Source organism: Scleropages formosus, chromosome 2 (genome assembly GCF_900964775.1).
Source record: "Scleropages formosus chromosome 2, fSclFor1.1, whole genome shotgun sequence".
In the NCBI taxonomy this organism is placed as follows: Eukaryota; Metazoa; Chordata; class Actinopteri; order Osteoglossiformes; family Osteoglossidae; genus Scleropages; species Scleropages formosus.
The window spans coordinates 37131762-37143489 of record NC_041807.1 but is presented as its reverse complement, the minus strand read 5'-3'; the positions used below and the strand labels follow the sequence as shown (position 1 = coordinate 37143489).

Below are 11728 nucleotides of genomic sequence, written 5' to 3'. Positions count from 1 at the left end.
CTTTAGAACTATCTACGTAGAAAGGGATGAAAAGTGTCGTTGGGAGAACAGCAGCGAATGGCTCACAAACGTTGTGGATCACTAAAAGTGCACTTGGCAGGTTCTGGAGCTCGGGGAAGAAAGTGTCGCGGAGCGCGTGCCGACCCCCCGGCGCGCGAGCACAGCGCTTCCCGCTCCCGCGCGCTCCGAGGGCGGCTAACGCCTCCTCCGCGCGCCCCTAATTCCCCCAACCCACCCCAACCCAACGGAACCCACCCAGCGGAGCCCGCGCACATCCACGAGCGCGAAGCAAGCGTTTGAGGCGAAGCTCGCGCGGCCGAGGCACGTGCTGCAAGTCCATGTATTATTATTATTACTGTTAGTTTAGCGACAGACACACTTAGTTTGGCCCTTTTCATGCTGCACGAGGACTCCAGGCGCACGAACCGTCGTGTTGCGCCATCATGCTTCCTCGTGCCGCGATCTCCAGGGTCTTCTAGTTCTCACGGACCATCGCATCAGTTCGGCGCTCCAGTGACGGAAAAAAACTCGAAAAAGACAAATAATCTTCAAAAGCGCCGCGATTATTTTTTTTTTCTTCTGCTGAGGATAATAATTATATACTGAGGACAGCACAGCTCCGCTCGGCTTGTTGGGTGAGTCCGTCCTGTTGATTGTTTGTTTGTTTGTTTGTTTCTCTCAGCTGATAATCTACCTGCTCTTTTGCAAGTATTGCGTTTTCATCGCGTTTTCGAGTATTAATATCGATTGTTTTTATAATTATTTATGAGGCGTTATTTCCAAAAGTAGCAGTTTCCACCCGAAGCTCCAGACTGTACAACGCGCCGGAGAATTTCATCGTGAACATTAATTTAAACTCTGCGCACTTTATTACTTAATATTTTTTCCGTTATCATCGGAGTTCCGACCGCCAATATGTGATAAAAAGTGTCTTTTTGCGACTTAGTGACATTTTCCGTATTTCTGTTCATTCGGGGTTCTTTTTGTTACCGAATTTTTGCACATTGAAATAATTAAACGAAATTATTATGTTCATATGAATTTTACTACAGGGAAAAACTCGTTTCACATAAGAGCATAACGGATACAAAATATCTGGAATATTTAAGTTATTGTTTACCGCAGATAAATTGTGCTAAATCGATCATATAGCATCGATGTAAAAATGTGTATGTTTATAATAAGGGCTGAATTAGTGACCCGCTTCTGACATTTACGAAAATTATCCTTATTTATAGTGAATCTCTTTCAATTGTGGCGAGTGTGAGGGTGATATAAAAGAGGCTAAAAGTGAGTAACCTTTAAATGCAAGAATTGTACATTTGTTGTTTTTTTTCCAGTTTCCATTTTTCAGGGAATCGGACCAGACTTGGTCAATAAGGAAATCAATATTTGAGTTAAAAAAATTAGGTTTTACTGGTCAGAGTACACGGTGATCGTTTGCTGTAAACGAACACACTTCTGCGCAAAAGTGGTGTCAATATAAAAGATGTGAAAGTGCCATTTTCGACGGAAATATTTTGCTTGGAATAATTTTACTGGAAAAGTTGAAATTAAATTAGGCAGCAATGAATTACAGTTCGTCGAGCTTTTAGTGAAAGAAACGTGTAAAAATGTATATATTGGATACATATACTGTATATAGCCAATTATTTAAAAATAGAAAAAATATGGGATCAAGGTTATAACAACAAATAATTGTACGAAAAATAAAAATGATTATTAATGTATTTATTTTATTATATAACATAATTAATGTTGATAGGAAGAATAATACCATGACAAATGTTATAATATATTTTTGAATATATTCCGTTTCAAAAACGGGAATTATTACTGTGAAAACAGAAATAAAAATATTTGATACGCTCCTCTGTATCCACCGCTGTTGTGTATTACGTTATTATAGCTTGCAAATAAAAACAATAAAAATAACAATTGTAGTAACCAGGAAGTTTTACGAACTCTCTGCCAGTCATTTTTGCTGACATTTGTGGAAGGTGTGTTTCATTTCGGTGGATGTGAATTTTTCACCTGAGATGAGTGGAGAATGACGTCACCGCCGTTACCAGATATGGGAAATGAGGGGCTATAAATAAGATGACTAAGATAATAATAATAATAATAATAATAATAATAGATATAAATAAGATATAAATGACTGTATTAGAATGGAAACTCGGAAGAATAATCTATTAGAGGGCAGTGTCCTCCCAGAAGAAGTGCAGTGCTGTGCGGTTCTGGGAAGAAGAGGTGCAGGAAGGTGCGGGGCAGGGGGTGGGGGGTTTGGGGGGGGACCCTTAATGACCCTTGGGAGTCATCATATGTGCGCTCCTGTGTGACTCCGCTGGTTGTCATGGCAACACCTGTAACGCACCGGCCTGTGGAAACAGGTGAGTCCAAATGATTCCACACGACGCGGGTGGAGGGGGAGCTCCACCCGCGCACCTGCCCTTCGGAACAAAACAATGAGAAACAATTAAAGAAATGTTCGTGCAGCACTTTCACAATGTGAAAAGTGCTCGGCGATTCGCACCTGGAACTTTCTGATTGCAAGGGGGGGGTATGGGAGCAGTTGTAAGCGGTACTGTGAATTATTCGAAAGATTTTTTGTTAGGTCAGAGTTTTGAAAATGTGTGCGATAATAGGTCGTCTGATTTTGTTGGGCGAGCTTAAAATTGTTGTTGAAAATAATAGTTGATATAGTTCCTATTTTATTACTTATCGTTAGTAAAGCTATTATTATTATTATTATTAGTTTGACCATTGTTATTGTGTTTAACGTGGCCTACATCATAAAATGCTTACAGTCAGATCGAATAAGCAAACAGGCCGTTTGACTAATAATTGTGCAAGACAAAGAGGTCGCAGATACGGCAGCGGAGAAGCACGCGCGGGACTCGAAGCTTCTCCGGGAATCGCTCCGTTTTGCCTGTTCATCATTACCTGTCATTAGGGGAGTGCAGTTCACAGCCCAAGCGCGCCCACTCCCTGCGGGGCGGGGGTTGGGGTTGGGGAGGGTAAGGTATGAAACACCGAGCTGTTGCTGTCCGGGTGGAAATTGGGCTCTCCTCGCAAAGGGCACTTATTGACGGCTCAGGTGCAACTGAGGGAGCTCCGCTGTTCTCCAGGTGGATCTGGGTTGCGGTACCTGGGAATAGCGCCAGACTCAATGAACAGGTGTACAGTACAGTAGAGTACTGAACCACAGCTCTGGAGCTTCTCGGGCTCTTTGAATGAATGGCGTCCACATGGAATGTACTAGAAACTGGCAGTATTATTATTATTATTATTACACATATTTGTCCAATTCGACCAACAATGTGGGATTTTCGTACTAAGCAATTTACTGTGATTGACAAATTGGCACAGCTTGGGTTCCTAAAGTAAACTTTATTAGCTTAGGCTACAGTACCTTCACCAGGAGAGCTGCAGCAGGAGTAGAGATTCGAACCTGAGTCCTTTGATTGCAGGACGACTTTGTGTGGTACCAGCTGGCCCGTGTATGCAAACATAATATTGTAAGTCGCATTAGCAAGGAGTTTCTGATAATAATAATAATAATAATATACTCTGTTTGGTTACTGTTATTACTATTGATAACAACAGCAATAATAATAATAATAATAATAATTCCGAGCCACACAAGTTGTGCTGTATGCTAAGCAGTCGCAGCAGGAATTTTCCTATATTTTGCTCTGAAATATGACTCGAGAAGCGCAGGCTGCGGTTCCCGGTTCCGCGATCAGTCATCAAGTGACAACGACGTGTCGCGCAATTTGCACTTTGTCTTCGCAGCGCCGCGGTGTTGCTGCAATTAGGGACTTCATCTAACCGCTTTCCCTCTTGTTTGCTCGTTTGCTTATTTATTTATTTTCTTTTTTACACAAAACATGCCCAAACACGCGTTTGCCTTGCTGCCTGCTCGTCTTTCGCTAATTTGCTGTGGAGAAAACGACAGAAAACTAAGCATCGAACCCCGGTCCTAAAGTGGCGCATGTGCGGCACAGTTTAAAATACATTTTTTTCTTCAGTTGGTTGAGCTGCGCGAGACACCTTTGCGCTACGTTTAATGGGTTTTATTTGTTTAATAAGCACGAGAGGGCATGATGATGTAAACACGTACGGATCAGATGCACTGACTTTGCAGCAGAAGTGTGCGCATTTTTGCAGAGTTTGCGCACACACACACACACACACACACACACACACTTGTTCCTGCCCTGCCGTTGAACCTGGGCCGCGTGCCGCCTGCCAGCCCGAATCCCGCTCGCGCTCCCGCGCTCCCGCGCGCTCGAACCTTTGGCACAGTTTGTGCTTCGCCAGTGGCTGTTGCCACGGAGACGCGGGACGCCGCATTCTCCGCACGAGTCGATACGAACACGCGTTGAAGTCGCTGTCGGAGAGGCGGAGGGCGGCCGTGACCCGGACAGTAAGTTTCATGCGCTGCAATAAATGGCTTTTGAAAGCGTCTTTGATCTCCTCTCGAAATGTGTCCTTGTAACTCGAAATAAACCTTGTTTTCTGCTCCCGGGGTTCCTTCGCTCAACAAAACGCGTATCCTCTGCGATTACGTTACAAATCATGTGCAGCTGATTCCAAGTTGATCCTTCCGGAGGCCCGAGTCAGTGGGGAAACTTAATTCTGCCTGCCGTCCTCTGGAAAGAACATTTTTATGCATATTTGTGATCATTTGCCCATTAATAAACGTTGGACATGGAATATGAACACAAAGCCGATGCTTGATATCATGGCTAATAATTAATATCCCATTTACTCACACTGATTTCTCTACAGTCATGTCATAATTGTAACAATAGCCGTATTTATACTTCGGGCAATTAAGTTTCCGATTTCTGTGTCCCTTGACACCTCTGTGAAACATCATCAAATTTATTTTTTGTTGTGTCCAACTTATGAGTGCTTTACACTTTGAAACAGTGTGAGCACTGATCACCATTTCATCATCCAGCATGAGCACTGATCACAGTTACATCATCAGAGTGTGAGCACTGATCACCATTTCATCATACAGAGTGTGAGCACTGATCACAGTGACATCATCGAGGGTGTAAGCACTGATCATCATGAACATCATGCAGAGTGTGAGCATTGATCACAATTACATCATCAGAGTGTGAGCACTTATCACCATTTCATCATACAGTGTGTGAGCACTGATCATCATGAACATCATACAGCATGAGGACTGATCACAGTTCCATCATACAAAGTGTGAGCATTGATCACAATTATATCATCAGAGTGTGAGCACTGATCACAATTACATCATTCAGCACAAGCACTGATCACCATTTCATCATACAGTGTGTGAGCACTGGCATCATGAACATTATACGGAGTGTGAGCACTGATCACCATTTCATCATACAGTGTGTGAACACTGGCATCATGAACATTATACAGAGTGTGAGCACTGATCACCATTTCATCATACAGTGTGTGAGCACTGATCACAATTACATCATCCAGCATGAGCACTGATCACAGTTACATCATACAGAGTGTGAGCACTGACCACAGTTACTTCATGCAGCATGAGCACTGATCACCATTTCATCATACAGTCTGTGAGCACTGATCACAGTTACATCATACAGAGTGTGAGCACTGATCACAATTACATCATCCAGCATGAGCACTGATCACCGTTTCATCATACAGAGTGTGAGCACTGATCACAATTACATCATCAGAGTGAGCACTGATCACCATTTCATCATACAGTGTGTGAGCACTGATCACAGTTACATCATCAGAGTGTGAGCACTGATCACAATTACATCATCCAGCATGAGCACTGATCACAGTTACATCATCAGAGTGTGAGCACTGATCACCATTTCATCATACAGTGTGTGAGCACTGGTCATCATGAACATCATACAGAGTGTGAGCACTGATCACAATTACATCATCCAGCATGAGCACTGATCACAGTGACATCATACAGAGTGTGAGCACTGGTCACAGTTCCATCATACAGAGTATGAGCACTGATCACAGTTACATCATTCAGCACGAGCACTGATCACCATTTCATCATACAGAGTGTGAGCACTGATCACAGTTACATCTTACAGAGTGTGAGCACTGATCACCATTTCATCATACAGTGTGTGAGCACTGATCACAATTACATCATCCAGCATGAGCACTGATTACAGTTACATCATCAGAGTGTGAGCACTGATAACCATTTCATCATACAGAGTGTGAGCACTGATCACAATTACATCATACAGCATGAGCACTGATCACCATTTCATCATACAGTGTGAGCACTGATCAGCATGATCATCATACGGACTGTGAGCACTGATAACAGCAGCCCTACCTTAGTGAGAGCAGTCAGTGGATTAGACCCATTCTGAGACCCATTCTGCCTTCCTGCATCTGTCCATTTCACTCCTCCCTCAAAGAGGTTCATTCCCACTAAACAAAACGCTGAACCACTTCCAGGGCATAATGTACATATGACTTGTTTGATGTTCCCCTTATGATCTATTTTGCCATATTTTAAAAGCTTTATTTACCTTTTCTGGTACCAGGTTGTTGAAGTACATGAACTTGTGATGTAACAGTTCCAGGTTTAAGTCCCATCCTTTGCGAACATTGCAGTGCCCTGGATCAGGGTACAGTACTTACCGTGATTGGAAACAGGCAAAATACCCTATTGTAGACATGGGTAAAATACTGTAAGTCTAACTGGATAAATTCGACATCTGAGCAACGTTTATTTCCCTGAGAGGAGAATATAATATAATATAATATAATATAATATAATATAATATAATATAATATATTTGTATTGCACCTAATTTTTTTTCTTTATTATCTATGTTCAAGGAAAAATGTTTAATAAAGTTCACTGTGGGGGGTGTCTGATGACCCCCTGCTGGATGTCACCTTGGCCAGCAGGTGGCGCAGTGGTTAGAGCCTCTACCTTGTAATCGAAGAACCCGGGTTTGAATCCCACTGCAGTGTTCTTGATTTGGTCGAGGCACCTGCCCTAAACTGACACAGTAACAGTTACCACATGATATAAGTTGGTAAATCACAGGAGGTGACACAGTATACAAACCAAACCTTTTAAATTGCACTTGATAAATTATATTTTACAATAATACAGCGCATTAGTCCTGCTTCACACCATGGAACTCTAAATACAGAATGGAAAAGACTTCACTTTATGGTATAATTCTGGAAGGAGACTTTTGCTGTAAGTTGTGAGGTAAAATGACACTGTGGTATATTTTTACCTTTAGGAAATGGGTGATTAATTCTGCTTGTTGGGTTAAAAGGTGCTCAGCCTGAGTGCGACACATTTTTCCCGGGGTTTGTTTTGCGAAAGATGCCGGAGTGTTTCCATGATTGTGTGTCTCGAGAGACGGCCGTGTGAGCCCAACGTGCCCCCCCATCCCCCACCCCCAATATCGATGTATAATTCCAGTGAGCACTACTGCTAATAATTTTCTCTCCTCCCGATACCTGACAAGCTGCTACCTTCAGTTCCCCTGTTGAAGGACGTCACTGGGCAGCATCATTTTCCGATGTCATTAATTTCAAGAGAAAACAATATATGTTCATTTTGGAGTCGTACATTTGGAGAAAAGTGTTTTCCAAATACATACATACATGTAAATGCAACTTGTTCTTGAAATATTTGAAATATTAATTGTAGAAATCCAGTTCATTGTTTGGGAGTGTTCTGTTCTACCTCTCACCAATATATTTAATATTTATACTGAACCTGGTTCTAGGAACTATCAAATATTGAAATAAAAAAGCTCCTGCAAGCTGGTTGGCGTGACCTAATATTGTGATTAATGTCATTTTGTTTTGAAAAATTTCTTTTTATGCAGCGTTCAGATGGATGGTGATTTAAATTGTGTTGTAATTCAAAATAACTGTAATTTACTCTAAAAGTCATGTATTTTTTGAGTATTTGCAGGTAATGCAGCTTGAAATCTGGCTCATTTTACCCTAATTCAGTATATCTTATTTTGGCATTCTCTATTGCAGCACGTACATTTTTATTCAATATAATTTTTGTTCTAAGTTTTTTTTATACTCCATGTAACCTGGATTTAAAATGTAACCTTAATCTGAATTTGAACACATAAAAGCTGTTAGTTTATAGCTCTTATTTAACCTTCTCCTCTATTTGTCTTGTCAGTAAATGAGCCTTTTTTTAAGGATTTGTACTTTTAAAAACGGCCACAAGAGGGCGCCATTCTCACCCAGTCGCACTGTGGTGCAGTTTGGACAAACAAATTATTATTAATCCAACCTTTTTTTGTAAATATTTCAATATTTTCATGCAAAGTCCAGGTTAGAAAGAAGGAGGTGGATCACACTGATTTAAACTGTACTCTTAGTCCACCTCTCATTCCTCCAGGGATAGGATCTGGGTGGATTTACTGCCCGTGGCTGTAGTAGTGCAGGAGGTCAGAGGTCTGCTGGGGCGGGGGTCCATTGTGCGGTAAAGTGTTGGTTCTGCCCTCGGGGGTGACCATCGGCTCCGAGCTCAGCGTGGCTCTGCCTCGGCGCTGCCGCGCGGAGCGGGGGATGCCGTCCTGCGCCGAGGCCCTCTGCTCAGCTCCCCGGGGCCCTTTGGCGGGCGGGCGGGCCTGGGCATGTTGGGTTTACCGTGCCGAGAGACCCCTAGCATCCCCCGGCGTGCAGCGCAACACCTTGATCTCGGTCCCGGAGACGGCGCATGCACTCACTTCTTACCATCCCATCCATGTAATTTAGCGATGCGCTGATGTGCTGGGCTGGAGGACGCGGCCGTTTACTTTACCACGGTGTAAAAACCTGTCCTTTCTGCCGCAGAGTGGTCTGCCCCGCGGTGGATTACCTGTCGGCCAAGATGTCCCAGTCCTCATCCGCTGATGAGGGGTCCACCTTCGAGCATCTCTGGAGCACTTTGTGAGTCCGCCCCACACACACACACACACACACACACACACACACACACACACACACACACAACACACAGCCTCGCCCCAGACCACACACACACCCCTTTGAAAGTAAAGTATTTCTGCAGGAAGAGCACTGCTCATGTGCTGATGACGCTGCAGCTGCAATGTATTTATATTTATATTTATAGTCGCTGTCTCATACCATCAAAAATTAATCCCTAACTTCCTATTATTAAAATCAAAACTAAATTTCAGAAAATATTCGTGGATACCTTTCCCTTTATCTGTGAAATGAGAATAAACTTATTATTCTTTGCTATTTGCTTAATTGTGATAAATTATTGTTGACGATGGATGGATGGATGGATAGATGGATAGATAGATATACAGTATATATATATATATATATATATATATACATTATATATTACACAAAAAAATGTATGAATGAAGCATAAAATGAAACATTTTATATCATTTCAAAGCTGTGAAAATGACAACGATCTTCCAATGATATAAAATATTAAAATTGTACTTTGTCATTTTGGAGGCGACACGTTTTACCGGTTTCTAGATAGGAGCGCAGGTTCGAAGTAGAACCGGGATCCCCTGTGGGCTCAGACACAGGAGTTTGGCTTTATTAATATATTGTATTAATGTGCTGCCTTGGTGCTTTCACATGTCATAATAATTAGAAATATGCAAATTATGTCTCTATCTGTGTCATAGCTTCATTTTAACTCCTTGACTTTATTTATTATTTATTTATACTGTGATGTCAGAGTATCACAGCCCACGTGCAGGTATGAAATATTGTACACAATGTGGCAAAAGTACTGTATTAAACACCCGCTTGACCCCTTCAGAGAGCCGGACAGCACCTACTTTGAGCTTCCCCAAGGCAGTCACCCCGGTAACCACGAGACCCCCAGCAGCCTGCCCTCGAACTGCGCCGAGGTCTGCATGGACGTCTTCCACATGAGGGACATGAACGAGACCGTCATGGTAAGGAGTGCTTTTCCGCGTCCACCGTGTCCCAAAGCGACATATTTTTAAATATTATAATTGTTCTATAATTAGGGCTGTTTTGGCGGCACGGCGGGTAGCGCTGGTGCCTCGCAGGTTCTGGCCCGTGCCTTTGGACATTGGTTTGAATCCAGCTCTGTGCGTGGAGTCTCTGCGTTCTCCTTGTGTTCGCAAGGGTTCCCTGCAGGTGCTCTGGTTTCCTCCCGCAGCCCGAAAGACATGTGCATCAGGTGAACTGATTATTCTGATACCGCTCTTAGCGTGTGTGTGGGTAAATGCGTGTGCCCTAGGATAGGCTCTGGACCAGCGCGCCCCCTTCGCTGGACGAGTGGTTATTGATAATGACGGTTGGACCCAGTCGAGTGTTTTCTTTGCCAGGCAGTTTATAGGCGCCCAAGCACACACACACACACACACTCCTCAAGCGGCACTACCATCCCTCAGCGGCAGCAGCTGCAGCAAGTTTCCCTCCCAAATCAGTGCGCTTCCCTCCTTTTTTCCCTCGCTTCCTGGCCCTTTTCCCTCCCCGCGTGCCGAGCGCGGCTGGCGCCTGGTGACCAGGGGATTAAGTGGGATGTTAACACCTTAATTAGAGACCGCGGTGAACAGGCGGCCCTAGACCTGCTGCCTCCCCATCTGGGCCTGGAGGGGGATGAGGATACCGTGTTTGCGCCTCGATCGCTACCCTCCCCCCCACCCCCCTGCGGGGCTCGCATCCTTGCTGGGGGAAACGGCTCTCTGTGGCCGTGAGCATCTCTGCGGTCTCCTCCCGGTCGCTCGAGGCTACCTATGACCGTGTCCCGTGCGCTGGACCATACCTTTAATAGTAGTACCAATAATTCCAATGAATTATTTATTACTTAGCTCATGCTCTTCTCCAAAGCAGCTTACAATGTTAAGCCAATTATTGTGCATCCATTTATAGAGCCGGGTAATTTTTACCATATCAGTTGAGGATAAGCACTTCGTTCAAGGTACTGGAGCAGGAGGAGGGATTTGAACCCAGATCCTTGGAATGCAAGGCGCTGGTTGTAACTGCTCTGCCACCTGCTGCTCCGTGATTGCATGTTACCATGTTTACCATATTACAGCCCTGCCTGTTGCGTTGCATCCTCTGCGCGTGCGAGAACGCTGAGAGGCCGGGAGAGCTTGCGGTCGTCGTGTTGTCGCCGTGGACAGAGTTCGGCGAAAACCAGAGACTCCTCCCCCTTTTCTCAGCAAAGTGCTGTGCAGCGGAACAGAGATATTCGGGAAATATGTCGAGCTTAAGAAGGTGCCGCTGAACTTCGGCGTGAGGTCCCCGCGCCCCTCGCCGCCTCCGTACCCTCACGTCTCGAGATGAAGCCAAAAAGCAGCGATTAGATTTTTTTTCACGGGGTCTGATTATTACCGTGCTTTTACTTAACATTTTGACATAAATGTGTCCTGATCCGTCATTTAAAATGATCACGTCTTGCTGCGTGGCTCCGGGAAAAGGCCCGAGCAAGTGATTTATTTAAAAAACAAAAAAAAAAAAAACAGAGAGCTCCCCTTTCTGCCCCGCGCTTGGTATGGCCCAGTACATCCGTGGGCAAGTCTGGACCTGCCGGCCGGGTTAATGAATAGTCATGAGAAAGAAAGGGGGCGGTGCCACGTTTGTTGTTAGATGCGAGCCGGGCGTGAGGGCCAAGGGAGACGGGGGAAAGTTGAAAAGGGGGACCGATCCCTGCTCTTCCCCCCTCACGCGCCCCGGAGCGCTCCCGCCACCCCCC

The 11728-nt window shown here is 44.3% G+C and overlaps 1 protein-coding gene across 2 annotated transcripts in view; it reads left to right on the top strand.

Annotated features, from left to right (window-relative positions):
- Positions 1-4353: 4353 nt before the first annotated feature.
- Positions 4354-11728, top strand: part of tp73 (tumor protein p73) — a 38826-nt gene continuing 31451 nt past the window's right edge. For both annotated transcript variants that reach the window (XM_018736591.2, XM_018736590.2), the window contains exons 1-3: positions 4354-4432; positions 8860-8955; positions 9818-9956. In XM_018736591.2, the coding sequence (XP_018592107.1) occupies positions 8897-8955; positions 9818-9956 (198 nt within the window). In that variant the 5' untranslated portion in view covers positions 4354-4432; positions 8860-8896. The remainder of the gene's footprint in view (positions 4433-8859; positions 8956-9817; positions 9957-11728) is intronic.